The sequence below is a fragment of the Perca flavescens genome, chromosome 11 (assembly GCF_004354835.1).
Source record: "Perca flavescens isolate YP-PL-M2 chromosome 11, PFLA_1.0, whole genome shotgun sequence".
Lineage (NCBI taxonomy): Eukaryota > Metazoa > Chordata > Actinopteri > Perciformes > Percidae > Perca > Perca flavescens.
Window position 1 is genome coordinate 14,127,872 of NC_041341.1, and position 21,428 is coordinate 14,149,299.

Consider the following 21,428-nt stretch of genomic DNA (forward strand, 5'->3'; position numbering starts at 1 on the left):
ATATGGAATTATGTACTTAACAAAAAAGTGTGAAATAACTGAAAACATGTATTATATTTTAGATTCTTCAAATAAGCCACCCTTTGCTTTTTTTATTAATAAAGGAAAAAAATCCACTAATTAAGCCTGACAAAGCACACCTGTGAAGTGAAAACCATTTCAGGTGACTACCTCATGAAGCTCATTGAGAGAACACCAAGGGTTTGCAGAGTTATCAAAAAAAGCAAAGGGTGGCTACTTTAAATAATCTAAAATATAATACATGTTTTCAGTTATTTCACACTTTTTTGTTAAGTACATAATTCCATATGTGTTCATTCATAGTTTTGATGCCTTCAGTGAGAATCTACAATGTAAATAGTCATGAAAATAAAGAAAACACATTGAATGAGAAGGTGTGTCCAAACTTTTGGCCTGTACTGTATGAGAGCAGCAAGACTCTATAAAAACCATAATATGGGATGCAAAAGCAAAGCATTATCTGAAACAAGCTACAAAGCACCGTAGAGCTGAGCAGAAGACTGGTGATAATTCTCGGTAGGTTTTTCACTATGAGCAGCCCCGTTCACATTACTCTTTTTATCCATCTGATCACAGTGTTTCCTGCTGATTTCCACTGACTCAGAGGTGTCTGCTTGCTTTCTCAGCTGGTTCCGGTTAAAGAGGAACAAACTAGTCCGACAGGTTATAGGATCTGAGATAAAAATAGCTTTACTGCATGCAGCTAAAAACTGTCACACTGAACAAATTCAAGCAGTAACAAAGCACAATAACTACAATCAGAGGTTGTTTTATCTGCAGTTGCCAATAAACTGGATGAAAAGAATGAAGTCGGATTGTTCTTCTGCTGTTCGGTCACACATTCAGAACTCTGATTCATCCACTCATTCTAAAGTGAAACTGTTTTTGTTCAGAACAATTTTCTGTTGCATCCCGACACAAGCACCCAGCACTTCTTGTATACTGCTAGCTGTTAGGAAAGACACAATCTGCCTGCATTTGTGGTCCTATCGTCCACACCACCATTATCTGGAGTCCCACCATGATCATCAGCACCATCTGGAGACTAACATGCTCTTGACAACCATGCTTGTGGAAGATTAGAAATTATGTTTTTTGATGTCCATGATCTATTTTTCTTATCACTGATTATAAAAAATGTAATCCTCTATCTATGACCTTGCTGTCCAGGCAATACTAAAATAAATACAATTATTTTTAGCTTATTGTTAGCTTAACTACTATCTGTCCGTACACAGGTCTCACATCTCCACATGAAGGAGGTAAGAACTGTATTTTAAATGTTGAGAGACTCATGTCTTTCTTCGAGGGGTTGGCAGACCTGAACCACATGTTTGATGAGCACTTTTTGTATTGTATTTTATGGAAATGGAATGGAATGTTATTACTGTATATATTTTGTCTTAGAGATAACCAAGCGTGGGTCACCTCCACTTGTATGCTGTACCGTATCAGCTCAGTAGAGTATATGTATGTTGTGTCTCTGTTTTACATTTACTAATGATTTGTCCTGTTTTCTTTCGTCCTGTTTTACTCTGTTTTATATAGCAAATGTTACTAGTGTATATCTTTTGTCCTTTTATTGTAATTTCTACCTGCCAAATGGACTACAGATGGAAATCAGCCTTTGGGCTACAATCTGGCACTTTTACGTGTACTGTTGTACATGTTCATCAAATGTGTATTGTCCTGAAATGATAAAATAAATAAAATGAAAGACAAGTGTGCTATAAAATTGTACTGATACAACCAAATTTACCACTTCTATGTATTGTAAAGTATGTTCTTTACTATGATGAACCTAAAAGTAAACAATAACTAACTATATAACTATAAGACTACTATCGGCTGATTTTGATCAATTGGAGCTTTTTATTATGTGTGTGTCCTCACAGGAATACAAACCTGCAGAGGCGTGTATTTTAAAGAAAAGAATAAAGGATAAAGAACAGGTCAAAAAGTGTGTGTGTGTGTGTGTGTGTGTGTGTGTGTAGGATTTATGCATGTTGTACCAGTGGGACTGCATAAAACAATGCAGCATCATAATAACTGAACCACATATTTATCACCTGCAGTGTCAGCTTGTGTGTGTGTGTGTGTGTGTGTGTGTGTGTGTGTGTGTGTGTGTGTGTGTGTGTGTGTGTGTGTGTGTGTGTGTGTGTGTGTGCTCATTAATCACAGCAGTGTTGTTCCTCCAGCAGGACGCTCTGATCTCAGGAGGGTATTCATCTGTTGCTCAACACCTTTACTTCTTCTGTGGTGAGAAGAAACACCCAGAAGTCTGAGCTGAACTCATTAAACAGAGAGATGAGATGACTCACATGTGACGTGTTGGTTGAATGCATCACTGAATTTACACTTTTAGAAGGTACAACATAAACGAACCAGTCGCCACAGATATTATAATAAAGACCATACAACATATTTTAGGATTCAAGGCAAAGCGTATAATACAAGCTACTTACTTCATGCAGAGTGATGCAGCCCAAGCTTCTTTTAATTGCTCTACAAATATATAATATAGGTCTCCTGCATTGTTATGCAGGAAAATAAACAAGAGACTACAGCCATGATTGCCCCATGATATTAACATTTAGCTGTTGAGTACAGCCTCACTGAGCTGCTGCAGCTTCTTCAACTCTTATTGCATTTTATGAAAAGTAAAGCAAGGCCTCCCCCTAGAGTCAGAAGCATGACAGGACCACTTGCTGACCTGAATAGATAGACAGACAGACAGACAGACAGACAGACAGATAGACAGACAATATGTTTTTACTGATGCCTCTTTTCGAACTACCCCATTTGTTAATATTGCATAATTACCCCATAGTGGGATCTATATCGTCTGTCTGTCGTTCTGGGGTTTTATTTTGCCCACTCTGGGTCATGGTCTTTCTTAAATTAGATAATACTTTATTCATCCCACAATGGGGAAATTCACTTTTTCAGTTTTTCCACAATAAAAACAAACAAACCAACAAACAACCAAACAAGCAAACAACAGGCACACAACAGACAATGTGCAAAAAGTACTGAATGAATGTAAAGTGGCATTATATAAAAAAATATTTATGTAAAGTAAAGTAAAAGTAAAGTATTCTTCAGTTGAAAATGGAGAAATGACAAAAAGGAATTTCCGAAAACCAATATACCCTAAAATTGGTGTCTGCGAAAGTCACAAAAGAAGATACCTTAACCACTATCCAATATGAGCTCATGATGTATAAGGGATGAGCTATCTCATTTTACTTCCTACACGGATGTTTATCTGCCTCCAACTCCCATCATGCATCGCGGTGATTTATCCGGAAGAAAACCTCTGGTTTTCCCTTGAACTTCCTCTTTCCGTCAACGGAGTTTAGGTAGGACATCGACTGTCTGATTTCCCCTTGTAAAATCTGTTGTAAATCATGTTTTTCTTAGTTCATCCACTTTAAACAAACGTTTCTAAATGCGCATGAGATGTATAAGAATGTGTCCTACTGAGTATTTCAAAGGCAGACATTTGTTTTGATGCGTTTTGTTGTGGTTCTGTGGCTGAGTGGTGACATGGTGCAGTAAGTAGCGGTGACGGCTAAAAGGCCGGCAGACGCTACGTACAGAACGGATCTGTGTTTTGTCTCTTATGCGAGCCGTTTGGAGAAGCTGTAGCTACTGTAATTTATATACTAAATGGCTGCTTTAATTACATTCACGTAAAGATGGTGAATGTGTTTAATAGTCCGCAATTAGCTGAAAGCATTAGCAACTGCTACAGGCCTCAAAAGTTAGCACTCACATGTCAAGCTGGTAAATAACGCCGTATGTCTCTCTGTTTCAGTACACGATGGGACGTGTAATCAGGGGACAGAGAAAAGGTGCGGGCTCCGTGTTCAAAGCCCACGTCAAGCACAGAAAAGGTGCCGCTAAACTCCGTCACATTGACTTCGCTGAACGCCATGGTTACATCAAGGGGATTGTGAAGGTAAGTGAGGACTCTGGCACTGTCGTAGGAGCAGATTCAAGTCCCCACACTGGTTGTTGGTGAACAATCACTGACATTGTTTTCTTGTGGTGGTCTACCCTCAAAGGATATTATCCATGATCCCGGCCGTGGTGCTCCCCTGGCCAAAGTGGCCTTCCGTGACCCATACCGCTTCAAGAAGAGGACGGAGCTCTTTATCGCTGCTGAGGGCATCCATACTGGACAGTTCATCTACTGCGGCAAGAAGGGTAAGAGACTTTAAAGAGTTCAGCGTATAGAAAATGAACACCGATGACTGTTTTGACTATAGTCTGTTGTCCTAGCTCTACCCACAACCTAGCTCCAACATTAAGCCCTTTTTTATACATGCAACGTTGTATAGCTTCATCCACATGTTATAGGTCTCGGTTATGTAAATGATAGATTGGTTTACAAATGACAGGATAGTTACAGATGCATTGCTTGCACAATGTTAAGTAATGGGTTTAGAAACTTATTTTGAAGTTTTACATGTCCTGAGATTGCGTGTTTTTTTCATTCTAATATAAAATATAGTGTAATGTCTTCCATTAATTTAATGGTGTAAAAGTAAATTTTCATTTTTTTTAAAAATTTTTTTAACCTTTCTTGATATTTTAACAATTTACTGTAGCTTTGTCTTGACCAGAGTTTGCAAGAGGACACCATCACCCGTCTTAGATTTAGTCCTGAGTCTGTGCAGGGGACATTTAATGCTGTAATTTCACTAATGAAATCATTGGAATCATTTTAAGCATGTTGAAAGTGTTGCAGAAATGTTGAGTTGGATTTAGTGAGTTGCAGTCTGTTAGGGAAAGTGACTTTTCCACCAATAAGACTGATGTGAAATTAGAGCTGGGTGATATGGAGAAAATTGGATATTGCGATATTCTTGTCCTAATACTTCGATGTCGATATTGTGGCGATATTATAGGGTTGACAATAGAGATGGTCCGATACCGGAATCGGCTCCGATACTGCCTTAAACGCTGGTATTGGGAAGTACTGGAGTTTATGCACCGATCCGATACCACGTAATAAAGCCCTAAAGAAAATCTACGTTAAAGTAGTTTATTTAGGTTCTTTTTCAGTTATAAGTGACGGTCAAACTGGAGAATAAAAAAAAGTTCTACGACATTCATTGTTTGTTCGTGTTTCACAAAGAGTTTAACCTGAGCCAGACCGACAACAAAGATAGAAATCATATCACATCCATACAGGGATAGTAGTATACAGCTGTTAAAACATAATAAAATATGACACACTGGTATCGGATTGGTACTCGGTATCGGCCGATAAGCAAGTTCAGGTATCGGAATCGGTATTGGGAAGCAAAAAATGGTATCGGGCCATCTCTAGTTGCCAATTGGTGCTTTAACAAAGTGGAAGTGTTTCAGTACGAAGCCCGTGTCTCACTATGTTTTTATCTCACAGCTCAGCTGAACATCGGCAATGTCCTGCCCGTTGGCACAATGCCCGAGGGAACCATCATCTGCTGTGTGGAAGAGAAGCCCGGTGACAGAGGCAAGCTGGCCCGCGCGTCAGGAAACTACGCCACCGTCATCTCCCACAACCCTGAGACCAAGAAGTCCCGAGTCAAGCTCCCCTCAGGCTCCAAGAAAGTTATCGCCTCTGCCAACAGAGCTGTTGTCGGTAAGGACCCTTAATGTGTCTGGTAAAGCTTTAAAGTTTCCTCATTGTCACTATGACGTTACTTTGGAAACTAACATTTGTTTCATTTCATTTTTTATTTATTAAACAGGAAAAGATTAAAGACAATCGGGCCTGACTCAGTGTAAAACTGATTTTCAGCAGGTTCCTGCTCTGCTGAACATAAACACCATATACACAACAAAAACTCCTAGACAAAAACAGTAACAAACACACAGACCAGGAGAATGAACAAACACTCTCCATTAAATAGCGAGCAAATGTTAATTTAAATGATGTTATTGACGTTAAAGTTCTGATGTGCTGTGGAATGCCATTCCAGACTTTAGTGAGCACATAGAAAAAAGATCTCTGTCCATAACAGTTTCTAAAAGCCGGTAAAGGCAAAAGTCTGTGAACTGAAGAATGTGATTGCACTTTCTGACCGCGTGTGTGTGGTTTTTAAAGGTGTGGTTGCTGGAGGTGGTCGTATTGACAAGCCCATCCTGAAGGCTGGTCGTGCCTACCACAAGTACAAGGCCAAGAGGAACTGCTGGCCACGTGTCCGTGGTGTGGCTATGAACGTAAGTCAACTCCAACATACTGCAACGATGTTCTCTATGAAGTCAATGCAGGACGAGGAACAGTGAGAGATGAGATGTTGACATATTTGAAGGACGTGTTTTGTACATTTTGGAGACAGGCTCGATAATGCGGGACATAAATAATTGACTGTCTACTGAAGCGTAGGGGAATAGTATTTTTTTTAAATATACTGATCAAGGAGAAGCCTTAAGGTGGAGAAAGAGGTGGTTTTCTGTAGGGCTGCTCCCTCTTAGTCGATTAGTCGACTAATCGGTCGTTTTGGTCTTAGTCAACTTAGATTTCTTTAATTGATTAGTCATGTTTTCAACTTTTCATGCTGAATGACTTATTTCCAAGAAACGTACGAGCACATCTCTGGTAAACACAAGAATTAAAGTGGTGCTTTTGCATGACTTTGCGGAGAAACTCAGATTTACAGATCTGTCGATTAAATCAACTAATCAATTAGTCGATACAATTGAATGAGTGTTAGTCGACTAAGAATTTTTTTTAGCACTTTTTGAGCACCCGTTTTAGATGTGCGAAATGGTTCAGCTGCTGGGTTAGACAGTTTGTCTTTTAAAATGTTTTGGTAGCGACTTTGTCCAGTAAGGTGGTGCTGATATGAGGATTTGGTCTTGAATGTAGAAGCATTTTTGAGGGACAGACCACTTAACATTTCCTCAATGGATGGTGTGAGGGTCTATATTTAAAAACACAGAATCCCTAGCATTAATGAAGTCCAAATTTGCCCTTAATGTGAAAATGTATGTATCACGGCTCAGTAAAAAGAAGCTTGTTTGGTGCTGGGTTTCTGGAGCTAAGATAATTACTATGCTATCCTGCCAACAGTATTGTAAGACCTTTTCTGTATAGCTTGTGTCTGTGCCAGTCTCTCCACTCTGGAAATGAGGCAAAGTATTCAGTACATTTTGGGTTTTGTTGTCTTGCTCAATGCAAGGATGCAACTACAATAACAAATGAAGGTTTCCCTCAGACTGATATCCTCTTTTTGTTTTCTCTCTGTGCAGCCCGTTGAGCATCCCTTCGGTGGTGGTAACCATCAGCATATTGGCAAACCCTCAACGATCAGGAGGGACGCGCCCGCTGGTCGCAAGGTCGGTCTTATCGCTGCCCGTCGTACAGGCAGACTGCGTGGAACAAAGACCGTGCAAGAGAAGGAGAACTAAATCTGACTTTCTTGATAATAAAAACGTGTTCCAAAAGATTTCTTTTGATTCATTTCTGGGTCCACGCACATGCATAAAGATCAAATGTGGGACATATGTATAGAATTGAGGTAAAATGGTCAATTTGCCCTTTCCACAAGAAGACTTATTTGGCACGTCGCAGTAGGAAAAGCACAGGTGTAAATGATGCTAGTTATGATGGCTGAAGTCCGTTTAGCTGGTCCAGTCATTGTCACCGCTTACCTGGACACTTGAAGAGTACCGAGCTATTGGAAATGTTAGTAACACTAATGTGCTTTTTCTACTCTGACAAGTCTAAATGTTTGCAATGAAACTCTTAATCTTGTGTACTGCTAACACAAAGTGGCCATTTTCTGCTTCCAGCTTGACAAATACAAGATTTACAATTGTAACATGGAACTGATACATTTGTGGTGGTTGTTTTGAGCTATTTAAAACCTTTTTAACATAAGACCATGATTCTATTGGCTACTAATCAAACTAAACTGTTAAAACAGGTACCCTTACATTTTGAGGCTACATGGCTAAGTCTGCTACAGGCTAATGACATTCCAACAATAAATCGTACCTCCATGGAGATGTATTTTGTTAAACTATTCAAAGATTTTAAACCTGTTGCTGTGGTTTGGTTTGAATTGTTATTCTGAGAGGTGTTCACAAATGTTTTATCTACTTAATATGAGAACCACAAACTATAGCCTCATGGGACTATATAAAGTTTTCAAGAATTTAGAAGCCAGCTAGGTTTCTCTGTTAAAACTGGTAGCTGAGCGTATGTACACTAGAGGGAGCACCTGAATCAGGACAGTTGTCAGCACTTAACACCAATGCTGAATCTATTTATAGGTTAATTAAATGGTGACAGTTTTCCAAAGTTTATTTGGAGAGGTTTAAAATTGTTTTTTTGTGGCACTCAGATTTTGTCCCCTTTGTGGAACAAAATGTGATTTGTTTTCATCTGAAGGTGTCTTTAGAGACATGCAGAAGTTAAATTATCCAGTATTTCTCAAGAAAAACAAAGTGAAAACATTTTTCTCAGGACCTCATGAAGGGAGACAATGCAGTGGCACTCCACAGAGAACAGTCGAAAAAAGCAGAGATAGCTTGACTTTAGGTCAGTATATCTCCCATAATGCAACTCTATTGAGTTGGTAAACAGGTACATCTTTCATATGACTTGTATTGCAGTGTTTCAAGTTCAAATCTAACAGGCTGAATTACACTGGGATGTTTAACATTACACACTCAGCAGTTTATTAGGTAGAACTAGCTAAAACCAATGAAGTCTAATCCTACCTACATAAAAGGTTCAGTCTGTTTAAACCAGGGGTCACCAACCTTTTTGAAACTGAGAGCTACTTTATGGGTATTGAGTCATACGAAGGGCTACCAGTTTGATACACTGTTCTGAAATGACAAATGTGCTCAGTTTGCCTTTAGTTATACATAATTATTAATGATTAATGACACTCATCTATGTGAAGACACTGATCATGTTAATGATTTCTCACAATAATTATCAACAATGACTTAACAAGGTGGGAAACAGATAATATCAATATTCAATTTTCATTTTTAGAACAGGCCTGAGGGCTACTCATGTGGTCCTTGGGGGCTACCTGGTGCCCGCGGGCACCATGTTGGTGACCCCTGGTTTAAACCAATTTAGAAAGGCGTAGAATCAACTTCACAATTATTTTTATTAGAGGATTGGCGGAGCGCCCCTTTAAAATGGATCCCGGACAGTGACCTCATCCCAAATTATCCCTCCAGGGTCTGATGTGGAAACAAAGCCCTACTTGTCATAACTTGACTTTGTACAAAACATCAGCTGATACGGTTTAGGTAGCTAATGTGGATACTTTCTGAATGAACTTTGGTGATGCTTGGCAGATGTTTACGGATTATTGTCCACAAGTAAAAATAAGACACGGGCAAGATTCCATGTTCTTTATTTGCTAAGGGCGCAATGCTTTTTTTTTGTTATATTTCTGTGCACAAAAAACCTCACAAAGTGAAAGTCCACATCGCGACTGTAGCTCCAGAATTCAACGTCACACCATGGCCAAAACAAAAGTCGGCAAAAAACAGGGCGCAGAACTCTGTACAGTCAATATCTTCTTTAAAAATAACACAAGGACAAAAATGTTCCTCTTAAATCAAATTCTATTTTTTAGTGAAATACAACAAAATAAATTCTATAAAATAAGAGCAAAATATTTAAATATAATACGATGGGCAGAATATTTTCATTTGCAGGAGTATTTGGTATGTTTTAGACAAAAAAATAAAATAAAAAATAATTCAAAAAATACATGCATTCAAGTTACCAATTAAATACAGTATTTACTGATGTTTACCTTTTACTCCTACAGAATTACAAGTTAGCTCAAGTTGCAACATGACTAACCAACTGCTATTCTTGCGTTACAACCCTGCTGTGGAACCTATACTCCGTAGAGCGACAGGGTGAGGGTCTCACTGCTTCTTCCTTCATCCTGAAACACAGCCAAGACGCCAAACCTGACCGGCTCCACGGCAGAAAGGAAGCCGATGGGCAACAAGTCTGTCTACGACTAGGCTCTATTGAAGAGACAGAAGCAAACCACACAGTCTATTTTACACCAGATAACCCAGTGCAGCAATTCTGTTGCATATGTGTTTCATTTTTCAGAATTCCTTAAGATGAAAGCTAAGCTGTCTATCCCACCAAAACTGACTGCCAAATGTTGAAGTTGGAGGATTATAATGTGCAATTGAAAAGCCACTTATTCATACATTGGTTCAAAATATCGCCCTCATTGTAGATAGGGTAGATGAGTAGAAAAAAAAAAAAAAACCTAAGGGTAACAACACCCCTCTGGAGATGTGGATTAAGAACAGCTTTAGGTTGTTATGATCACAAGTCTTCCCTTGGGCTACACTATTCTGGTGAGAAGCCATGCTAAATGTTACAGCATATTAAATAGAGCTTCAAAAAGGATTGAATTAATTACCAGAACAAAAAAAAAAAGAAAGAAAAAAAAGAAAAAGAAAGGCAATGAGTTTCAGAACAATGTTGCATCACTGCTTTTTCACATCAACCAAACACCGTAAAAGTCCACCCAACCATTCCATATCTCACACTAAAACCAACCACAGCTCGTGAGTTGATTTGGCATGGGTCATAAGGTTGCCAAGGAGCTTAAGAATAATAATATAATTATGATAATAACAATGCATCCTTCTACAGTTGAATGACCAGTAACCGTCCGATGGTAGAACAAACTTTACTGCTGAGCATGGGTGATAAAACAAAGAGGAGTTGTTGTCTTCTTACAGTTGGTGTTTTTTTTTTTGGGCATTTTTCTTATTTATAATTTCCATTTTGTTTTTCATAATATCTGCAACATCTCCCAACAGCAAACACAGAGTTATGCTACTCGGGGATCTGAACAGTCAAAAACATTAACGTACTATGTACACCTTTTTCGTCGTGTAGACAAGCGCATCAGCATCGTCAGCTCTGGGTAAATTTGTTTTTCTTTATTAGAACTCTTGTCCACTCCCTCGCCTCTGCAGCCGCCAGTAGGGCCCTGTCACACGGTCAGGAAGCCCCAGGCCAGGGAAGAGCGCCTCCCACAGGCCGACGGGAGAGAAGTGGCCAGGAGAGGGGGTGGGAGGCCTGGCTCTGCCCTGCCCTGGGGCCAGAGACAAGTAGAGAGAGAGAGACAGAGGCCCGACGAGGAGCTCTGTTGACCGAAGGATGAGAGGAAGGAGAGCGGGACGATGGAGGCTCGAGGCACAGCAGAGGGGTAGGGGGCGTTACTCCTTAGGCGGGGCAGGCGTTGGGGTAGTAGAGGTGGTGGGCGCGGGGGCTGGGGCAGGGGTCGGGGCGGGGGCAGGGGCAGGGGCGACGTCCTCGGTGCTCTCCCAGTTCTCTTGTGCTCGCGGGCCTGGGCCAGGAGTGGGACCAGGGCCTGGGGTGGGGGTGGTCTGGGTCGGGCCTGGAGTCGGGGCAGACGCAGGACCAGGACGCGGAGGGTTGTTCATGTGCTGAGCAGCAGGCCCGGTGTACGGCTGCCCATGGGGGTGGTTGTTCTGTTCAGGGGGAGAAAGTTGACAAAAATCAGTGGATTGTAACAACTAAAAACTGTTGAACTATATATAGAATACATGCTTGACTTAAATGTAATGAATCTGTCCCGAGCACCCACAGCCACATGTTTTGGGCATGTCCACGGCTGGAAGAGGTTTCTAACATCCTGTTAGCTTATCAGCTGTGTGCAGTCGCAGGTGTTCCATAATCTTTTTTCTTCTTGTTGATAAATCCCGTTAAAATAAAAAAATAAATATAAAAGACTACCAACAATAAACTGATCCTAATAACAAGAATTGTCTGTGTATCAAAACCTTGATACATCTCATTCCTCTGTGCCATAGAGTCTCCATTGTTAAATTAAAAAACAAATGACGATGTTCCTTATTATCATGAACACGGCTGATTTTGAGTCGATCCTCGGCTGAGAGATAGACTAATGCACAAGGTTTGCTTTTGGTCTCTTCTTCTTAATGGGATTTGTTGACAGTAACAGAAACAGAATATCGCCAGCCTTATCCCTTAATGATTCTGATCCTTTAACTGCCATATTCTGGGTAATCTCGAAGGACTCGAAAGATCACAGGCTATGGCCTTTTCTACATTGATTGCTCCGTCACCTCAGATGGAAGAAAACTATGCTGCGCTGTCATCAACGACTAGACAAAGTAACGGCACAACTCAAACAACACAAACCACCACTCAAGGCAGAAAAAGGAAGTTTTATAAGATCTGGCAACTATTTTTGTTATATTTTCCAAAACCTTAGCCCCTGGTTGTGTGAGCACAAACTAACACTTGGCATAATGAAGTTAAAAAATAGGTTGCTATGGTTACTGGCACTATTCAAGGTTAATGTGAGACCGGCTACGAGAATTGACGCTGCCTTCCATGTTCGTACTTGCTGCTCTGCTAAGATAGGTACGTCACAAACGGTACAAACAAAAATAAATATAACGATCACATGAAAGATGAAGACCCTAGAATGCGTTTTATACGTCACCGACTGATGTAAACGGATAAACGGGACCCCTGATACGCTACCTGCTGAAATTGTGTGGTTCCAGGAGAGTGGGGGTACAGAGAGGTGTCTTCGGGTGGGGAAGAGTCTTGATCATCAGGTGCTTCCTGTTCATCTGGCTCCTAGCAGACATGAGATAAATGTTATCACACATTAATTTTAAAGTAAAATATTTATTTAAAATATACACAGCAGGAAATGCTAAGTTATTTGAACAAAACAGTGGGTATAATGTTAAGCTTCTGTATTACAGTGTGGAATAGCGAGTAGGGTTGTGTGGGAAAGTCAAATAACCAAATGTGTTACGTTATCAAGTAAATGAAGTTCAAATTAGATTTGATTATGTGTGGGTGGATTCTACACCTGAGAGCATCCTCTCAGCAGGAGAGCTGCTGTTAAGTCTTTAGAAAAACAAATAACCGGAGGTGCACATGAACCTCTCGACTGTGGAGGTTATTTCACTTTCAAGGCTGGTGATAAATGTTCTTTAAATGTTTTTCTTACTGTCAACAAACGCCAGCCTTATCATTTCATATATGTATATATGTGTATGTGTGTGTGTCAATGTAAATTACATTTCTGTTTAATGTGCATATATATGTATAACATATTACAACATGATGTCAAGTCATAACTGGAAAAACAACAGAACCTGTCAGGCTATTAACACAAATGTGTAATATGGTAATATAGCTCATGTACTAATAGATGTCATCACAACGACTATCATGTATTTTTCAATCTAGCTATTATACATCAAAACTGTGTGAATTGTTTACTGCCTACAATATTTTAAACTACATCTGATGATTGACAACCTTGAGTTAGAGGTTGTTTTGTCAAATTGTGTCCTAATTTTCTAAAGGAGTGGTTTTCCCAACTATCAGGTGAGAATAGTCAGTTGTTAGATTTATGTTTGGAGGTACATAATGTCAAAAGGTTAACAGGTAACAAAATGACAAGAGCCTATGAATACCTAGTATATTGGCTACAAAAGCATAAAGGAAAACCAAATTGTGCATAAAGCACAGTACAGTGTTGGACTCAGTTTAAATACTGTAACTACTACTGAATACTGAAGTATAGATGAGCCTAAGAGTTTTCAATCAGATGCAGGTGGCTGGCGGCATCACAGTTTGAGTTGGGGAGAAAGTAAAAATTGGCAAAAAAAAGCACTAGATTGAGATGGAGGACTGGCTATGTCAGTGATGTTGCTTTGGCGAATCACTGGGACTGGGCAACAGGACAGCAAGAGAACAAAGCTCTGTTCACTGCTGCATAACATCATTTATTTTGCCAGTTACACTATATGGCATCTCACAGGCAGCCTGTCCACCTTTTCTTTTACTATACGAGTGGACGACAGGATGGAGAATGGCAATTGTGTTATACTTTGTCATTCATCTATGGTCACAATCTGTGTTACTAGCACAGCATGAACATAATTTGAGAAGTTAACAGAAAAAACAAACATAATACACATCTCAGGTATATCTTGTAAATAAAAATGTTAAAGTGCTTTTTAATTTATTATTTTGGCAGTTTGTATAGCCTTACTATAACCTCCTGTGCCTAACTATTTATCTTACATTTGTATCACAAATGCATATCAAAAGTACAAAAAGAAAATGGAGCAAAGTTGACAAAATGAGAGAATCTATGAGGACTCAACATGACACAATGCTTCTAGCCTTTGCCACTGATGACTATTTGAGCTAAAGGAAACTCAAAATTGTGCAATTCTAACTAAACAAAGTGTTAACTGTGTTTGTGATCTAAACATTGGACAACTGTTTGTTTCTCGGCTGATTCTTTAATAAAATATTGTTTTCATTTCCTTCCTTTATGTTGTGGTGCCTGGAATACTGACCTTCCCTGGGCTTCCCTGAGTACACTTGAGCTGTGTATGGAATATTACAGGAAAAGTGTGTCATTTGACTGGTTTTGTCAACATAAAAATACAAGTAACTTATTTTAAGTGAGAACAAAAAATGAAATTTGTATGCATTGTGAACTGCAGCCATGAATAAAGACAAAACATATTCAGCATAGCAAACATAGTCATAGCTGTAGCTTAGGTTGGACATTTTAACATTTAATGGGTTGTAATTAATGGGTCCAATGAATTAACTGTCTATTAAATGTCAGATTTTAAAATTATCTATGAAATCATTTCTTCTATAAAATGTCAGAAAAAAAGCAACAAGCTAAGAAACCGAAACATATTCAATTTATACGGACATGAGATAGAGAAAACGATAAATTAATCATTCAAAGTGTTGATGATGATAAATTCTCTGGTCAATCCAGTAATCAATGAATCAGTAATTCAGTGGGTTGTTAAAGCTCCTCTGCCTCAGTCATACAGTATTTTTGTGGGATTTTTCTGTTACTTTCACCACTGTACACTTTTGTTAACATTTTCCCATGGCAACATCGGCCATGTAGATACGTTTTACTGCGGTGTTTTTACAATATTTATATATTTGCATGTAACAGAAAGTCCCCCTCCGTACTGATGTTTGACTTGATCAGAAAAGTTCAACAGTGATTTTGAACAGCTGTTCTGGACTACAGATGCGTTCCACTGTACATCACATGTATACAGCATCCTATAGCTTTATATGGTGATGATTTGGCTCCCTAAGCACAGTCCCTAAGACTGGAGGATAATGTTAATGTACACGTGTGTGTGTGTGTGTGTGTGTGTGTGTGTGTGTGTGTGTGTGTGTGTGTGTGTGTGTGTGTGTGTGTGTGTGTGTGTGTGTGTGTGTGTGTGTGTAAGGTACAATGTCAATGCCATTACCTCCTCGGGACAAAGTTCACAGGCCTTGGCAAGGGTCATACGTGCGCTGTGTGAACGCTCCAGGAAATAGCCGTTGGAGGTCTCATTGCTCTGAACCGGAGGGGACCAGTTGTTGTAGGTGTACTGGGGGTTCCCCGTGTATGGCCTCCTCTCCAGCTCGTCCCCTAACCACTCCACTGCCCACGTCCACTTTCTTTTCAGGTCACCATTACTCTGTAGGCACAAGGAGAACATGCTGATTAGCATACATGGATGCAGAAGGCAGTTTTATTAACACGTAATTGGACTGTTCTAGTGTTGTAAATAGACAGGAAAAAAGCTAAAAGAGCATTGGTCCATATCTAATCAATCAATCTTGAGCGCATGTTTGCTAGTGTTTAGGGGAGAGGGAAACTGGTAGAGATGCAAGTGGCAAGTATAGAAAATACAAATAAAAGTAACTTTATTGCAGAAGATAAATGCTCTTCACCAAGGAAAAGTAACTAGGTGTGACGACAGAAGAACTAAATCTAAGAAAGTTTGTTTTGGCCAAAATTGGTTGTCCCCAAAGTTATCTGGCACTTTCAAATCACAAATTCATTTAATGGCATATGTGTAGTGTGAGAGATCGCTTTGTCAGTTAAGTGTACCTGTAGGATCTGGTAGGCCACGGAGCAGTTGCTGAAGAGGGCCACCATGCACTTAATGCACTGGTAGGCTCGTTTCTGGTAGTGGTTCTTGGAGCGCTGGATGGTGTCAAAGAGCCCATCTCTGTCATCGGGAATGCCCTTCAGCACATTGTGAATCCTATACAACCAAACGGGGAAAGGAGAAATTTAACTCTGAAGACATTCAAAACAATGAAGCACTCCTAATTTAAAAAGTGAGCAATCCGTCTGACCTGTGTGTCTGCCAGGAGTCCTCGATGAGTAGGATCTGTAGCAGCAAGTCCAGGTAAGGCCTCAGCTCATAGGTGTAAGAGTACGCCACCTGCAGACGCACAACACACATAATCTTGTGGACACAAGACATACAAGTATGCCACCTGCAGAACTATAGAGGTCATGTTGGGCATCTATTTACCTGCCAGAGCAGCTCACTGAGCACAGTGGAGGAGAACTGAGGGTTCTCCCAGCAGCTGAAGCGAAGCAGCTTCACCGTCTCCTCAGAGTTGCTGCAGTCCTCGATTATCTTCTTCACGTAACTGGTCCTCACAAACAGGATTTCTGCTACCAGCTGTTGCACAGGCATCACTGGGGCCGTCAGGTTGGGGTCACCATACGGGTTAGGGAGAGGAGGGTTACCTGGAGAGGGTAAAGGGGAGGGAATTTAGAGTAACTGTAATTTGAAATACATGTAGTTATTAGAGGTAAATACAAAAGCATCTTTAATTCTTCATTTCTGAAAGCCCTCAGCTCAAAGCTCTGCCTACACAACGCAGAGGCTCAGAGTGGCTGGTTTGTCAGTCACAAGATCCTGAGCAAGGATGGAAATCTTCATTGAGCTTCAACTCTGTCAAATGACTTATTACAGGGTCATAATCGCCAGAGTTCATACCATATTTTGTGTGGCTGAAAAGTAAAACACTCACCATTGATTGAGGACTGCATGCGTGAGGAGACGTCACAGCAACGGACCAGCTGGGAGACTACAGTGTAGAGCTTGCCCAGCTCAGCGTACTGATACTTAATGGGAGGGCCGGGACCCTCGTCCAGAGCGACCAACATGAAAGTGGCAGGGACATTCAGCTTTAACAGCTGGGTCTTTTCTGCCAGGCCTGCAAGGGGGAGAAAAGGAAGGAATACAGCATTTTAAGTCCCAAACTAATTATTAATATTTTTTATAAACCTTGCTTGTACAATTCACTGAGGAACAGATGTACTTGGCAGGAGTGTGACTGCTCTGTGCTCCTTACCCAGATTGGCATACATGACAAAGAGGTTAAAGTACTGCTGCAGGTGACGGCCATGTTCAGAAACCTCTCTTCTGAGCAGGTTGAGCACAGCTCTCAACAGGTGGTCACTTAGACTGAGGTTATCACAGCCCTGGTATACAAACATGGAAAACAACAGACAAACCACAGTAGGGTTACATCAAACAAAAATAGAGGCCGAGAAACCTCTCGGTGATAACCTGCGATACCAAGGGCTATAATTATCTTCCAGGAAACGTGTGATTGAAACAGCTTTACGTATCTTCAGTCCAAATAAAAAACCCATTTTCCATCTGAAGTTTGGCACCAACCTGAGTAGAGGGTCCAGGCGAGGCGGTGGGGGAGGGGCATGGGCCATCTTGCAGGGAGAAGTGAGCAATGAAGACAATGAGCTTGGCAAATGCACCACGGACCTCAGCGCTCGGGCACTCAAGCAGGTACTCTGAGAACCGGTTAGGGTAAGCAAACAGGACTTTGTGTGCAAACCAATAGCGTACATTCTTACTGTGTCTCAGCAGGATGCAGAGGGCGTCATACCTATAGGAAAGGACAAGGAGAATGGTTATAGAGGACAAAAGAGGGAGAAAATCCAAAAACACAGGAGGTAGATGGAGCTTACCAGTCACTGGCAGGACCTCGTACTACTTTCTTGGTGTGAAAACCTGTGCTGAAGAGGAACCTAGCAGCCAGCTGAGCGCTTATCATAGCAATCTCCTCTGCCTCTGGCAGAAGATGGTCTTGTCCTGATAAAGAGAGAGCAAAGATTAACAAAACACAGTGAAAGTCTTCCTGTTTATTTGCTAAGTACTATAACATAAGCTGACAATCTATGAAGCTACACCCAGAGAGAGACTTTACTCATTGTTGGATCAAATTACTGAATAGTTACCGAGAATATATCTTGTCTTATTAGCAGCGAATGCTGAATTTTCCGCAGATTTTAAACTTAAAAAAACAACAAAACAAAAAAAAAAACTCAAAATGGAAACATTTCCACAACAAGCAGAAAAACAGTCTGCTAAATTCTGCAGATTTTCATTTCGGATCATCGCTGAAAACTGTAAAAAAAAAAAAAAAAAAAAGTCTGCAGATTCCGTTTGTGCTTATTAGCAATAATTTGACATCAATAGTGATAACTTAGGCGTACATAAAGCAAATTACTTGGATATGTACAGTGGAAATGTACAGTATACGCAACATACATAAACGTACATTGCAGTCTGCAAGTAGTAGGGCCGTTTTCTCCCTTTATTTTGGTCTGTACTATAGCCCACTGGATTTAAAAAAAAAAAAATCATGATGAGGTTATAGAGCAAACTTTCGGGTGTTTAAGGGTGTTTATTCTAGACAGTCTGCGCCTTAACCTCAGTCATTGTTTCATTTAACATAATTCAATGTGCTGGAGGAGATTCAACAATGAATAGTATGTGACTGTGCTACATGCATCATATGAATAGTGACGTAAAAGACACTGAATGCCACAAAAACTCCTGTCTCATCCTTGTTCAATCCAGCATAAACTACAATCAAACACAAAATGACGTTAATAACACGGCAACCGGGAGACAGCAGAGTTCAGGCTCCGAGCAAGCTTCAAAAAGTGTCCACTGATCTGATTAAGGCCAATAAATAATATTTCAAATCATACATTCACACTAAAATATTGGGTCAATGTGTTGCGTCAGTAGGTGGATTGTCTAGCTTACAACAAACATTTGTTTTTAAAAAATATCTATGCTACTGAAAATGATTTTAATAGAAGATGCATTAGTATCTCAACAAGATACAAGGTAGCAAACAAAACATACTGATGACTGCCCTCCAACATTTATTTTCCTGTAAAACATTATGGGGCTCTTGCTCCATTAATAATGCATTACAGAGGCAGTGCGTTTCTCGGCAGCCCTTGTTAAACGCTACTGACCACCAATTCTTTCCACAGGGATGTCTATCACTGTGCAAAGGATCAAAGAGGCCGCTGCCCTCTGGAGGTATTGGATATGCAGAGTCATGCCTGGACTAAGCATGGGCCGGTTAAAATACATTGTGTTTAAATGGGAAAAAATGTTTTTTAGCCAGACATTTAAAAAAAATACATTTTAAAACTGTAATTGCAAAATTTTATCATTTTGTCTGTAACTTCAGATGTTTTCAACTTCAATGGGCCATACCTGGTCAAAGTGTAACTCTCGCCAAAATGCAACCTAGGGTCTTTTTGTGAATGTAACCGAGTCAAACTTGGTTTAACGTCTAAAAGCATATTTAGGATGGAAACGCCACTTTTAAGATTTACCGTATTCTCGTTTTTCGGTCAAAAGGCCTTTTGAATGGGGGTAGCAGGGGCACTTTTATGCTAGCCTCAAAATAGCTATTTTTAAAACACTAAGAAGGCTTGACACAACATGAAACTTTGCTCCAAGTATCACCAGGAGCTCTACACAGGAACTACACCGGTGCACAACTGATATACTAAATCTGTGGCTACTTGTTTTGATATTGACTCATCGGGTGCCGAGGTGGTAGCGGCCAGAAACAACAAGAGCTACGGTGAGTTGTTCAAAACCTTTTTTTAGTAAACTCTGTGTACACAAACAATGTTCTCAATGCTTTCGTTAAAGTGTAGAGCTCCTGGTGATACTTGGAGCAAAGTTTCATGTTGTGTCGAGCGTTCTTAGTGTTTTAAAAATAGCTATTTTGAGGCTAGCATAAAAGTGCCCCTATCAGTCCCATTCAAAAGGCCATTTGACCGAAAAACGAGAATACGGTAAATCTTAAAAGTGGCGTTTCCGTCCTAAATATGCTTTTAAAAACATTAAACCAAGTTTGACTCGGTTACATTCACAAAAAGACCCTAGGTTGCATTTTGGTGAGAGTTACGCTTTAAATAAGATGTAAAAACAGCTACACAGCGTAGGAAAATTAAATTATTAAAAAACAATATTGTGTTCATAACTATTATTTACCAGCCAGCGGTTGCATACATTTTTCATCCACTGAATTAGTTTTGCATTTAAAAAAACAATTTAGATGAAAACAAAAGAAAGATGCATACCTGGAGGAGGGTTTAAATAGACACTGTTACAGGTCAGAAGTTTCTTAATGAACTGGAAATATTCCAGGCTGTATTGCATTCGGTTGTGCATGAATTGGACGTTCTGCTTGCGGACGCTGCACTCGATGACACCAGGCATCTTGACCTGATGCGGCTTGGTGGAGGAGATGGTCAACTCCGAGATGTATTTGACAAGCTCGCTGTCCTTGTCCAAAGAGTCCATACGCTCATAGAATAGGATGTAGGCATTCCACCAGCGCTTCTGCCTCCGGTACGACATCCTTTTCATCATATGATCGAACACCTCGCCCATGTATTCCCCTCCAAAGCACTGGTTCTTCATCTCCTCCTCATCGTCCATCTTGCACTCAGTCACATCACCATCATCAAACTTATACCAGCGGTTCTTCTCCCCATCACCTCCGTTCCTCTGGATTATGTAGGAATAGTAGTGCCCGCCACTGGCCTGGCCTGAGTGGACCAGCACTCCCACCAGACGATACTTGGAACTTCCGGGAGGTGTGGGTTCAGAGGGCTCATTCTGTTGGATCACCTGGTTCTCCGGGTTGACGTCATCGCCCTCCAGCTTGGCCACACCAGCTACCGTGTACGGCTCCATGTCTAGCTCCCTGGGGAACTCAAAGTAGTCATTGAACTTGATGGCACACTCCCTCTCCCAGTCATAGTCAAAGCGCTTCAGCTGGATGGCCAGGACAGGTGGCAGCTTCTTTATCAGCAGGCGCTTCACTGTGTCCACCTGACAAGGAGAGCAGACATTACAGATTACTTATGTGGCCCTTTAAATACATCTCCAATACAAGTTATTGAGAAAGAGAAATTTTTAGGTAAACCATGGGACAGCCATTGAAGCCTCATCAGGTTTTTTCATAGCACTTTTTGAGTATCACATTTTAACATTGGCTGACAAGCAGATGGGTGCTTTATTCTCACCTTCTTATTACACTTCTCACAGTGGTAGGCATTGGCTCCCTCAAGCAGATCTCCTTTGACATACTGCTCCATGGAGTCCAACAGGTTCTGGTGGTTTCTGATATCTACATTGAGTGTTGTGAACGACTCCTCACACTCATACCTGGCAACACAAAACAT

The 21,428-nt window shown here is 40.5% G+C and overlaps 2 protein-coding genes across 2 annotated transcripts in view; one reads left to right on the forward strand and one right to left on the reverse strand.

Moving 5' to 3' along the window:
* The first annotated feature begins 3,808 nt into the window (after nucleotides 1-3,808).
* rpl8 (ribosomal protein L8) lies at nucleotides 3,809-7,466 on the forward strand. The gene is made up of 5 exons (XM_028591309.1): nucleotides 3,809-3,985; nucleotides 4,092-4,233; nucleotides 5,438-5,656; nucleotides 6,122-6,237; nucleotides 7,270-7,466. The coding sequence occupies exons 1-5, from the start codon at nucleotides 3,848-3,850 to the stop codon at nucleotides 7,426-7,428; spliced, it is 774 nt and encodes a 257-aa protein (XP_028447110.1). The 5' UTR covers nucleotides 3,809-3,847; the 3' UTR covers nucleotides 7,429-7,466.
* A 3,787-nt stretch (nucleotides 7,467-11,253) lies between these two features.
* usp9 (ubiquitin specific peptidase 9) overlaps nucleotides 11,254-21,428 on the reverse strand; it is a 46,708-nt gene continuing 36,533 nt past the window's right edge. Inside the window, exons 36-48 of the mRNA XM_028590425.1 lie at nucleotides 21,270-21,411; nucleotides 20,319-21,075; nucleotides 17,886-18,009; nucleotides 17,578-17,803; nucleotides 17,249-17,378; nucleotides 16,925-17,110; nucleotides 16,417-16,637; nucleotides 16,235-16,323; nucleotides 15,984-16,140; nucleotides 15,355-15,567; nucleotides 14,419-14,448; nucleotides 12,572-12,670; nucleotides 11,254-11,529 (exon numbers count right to left, since the gene is read on the reverse strand). Coding sequence (XP_028446226.1) covers nucleotides 11,254-11,529; nucleotides 12,572-12,670; nucleotides 14,419-14,448; nucleotides 15,355-15,567; nucleotides 15,984-16,140; nucleotides 16,235-16,323; nucleotides 16,417-16,637; nucleotides 16,925-17,110; nucleotides 17,249-17,378; nucleotides 17,578-17,803; nucleotides 17,886-18,009; nucleotides 20,319-21,075; nucleotides 21,270-21,411 — 2,650 coding nt within the window. The remainder of the gene's footprint in view (nucleotides 11,530-12,571; nucleotides 12,671-14,418; nucleotides 14,449-15,354; nucleotides 15,568-15,983; nucleotides 16,141-16,234; nucleotides 16,324-16,416; nucleotides 16,638-16,924; nucleotides 17,111-17,248; nucleotides 17,379-17,577; nucleotides 17,804-17,885; nucleotides 18,010-20,318; nucleotides 21,076-21,269; nucleotides 21,412-21,428) is intronic.

Excerpts from the sequence above, each read along its gene's own strand:
- rpl8 (XM_028591309.1), top strand. The coding sequence starts at position 3,848 with ATGGGACGTGTAATCAGGGGACAGAGAAAAGGTGCGGGCTCCGTGTTC. Across the intron at positions 4,234-5,437 it reads CATCTACTGCGGCAAGAAGG|CTCAGCTGAACATCGGCAAT; the intron begins GTAAGAGACTTT and ends TTTATCTCACAG. Across the intron at positions 5,657-6,121 it reads TGCCAACAGAGCTGTTGTCG|GTGTGGTTGCTGGAGGTGGT; the intron begins GTAAGGACCCTT and ends TGGTTTTTAAAG.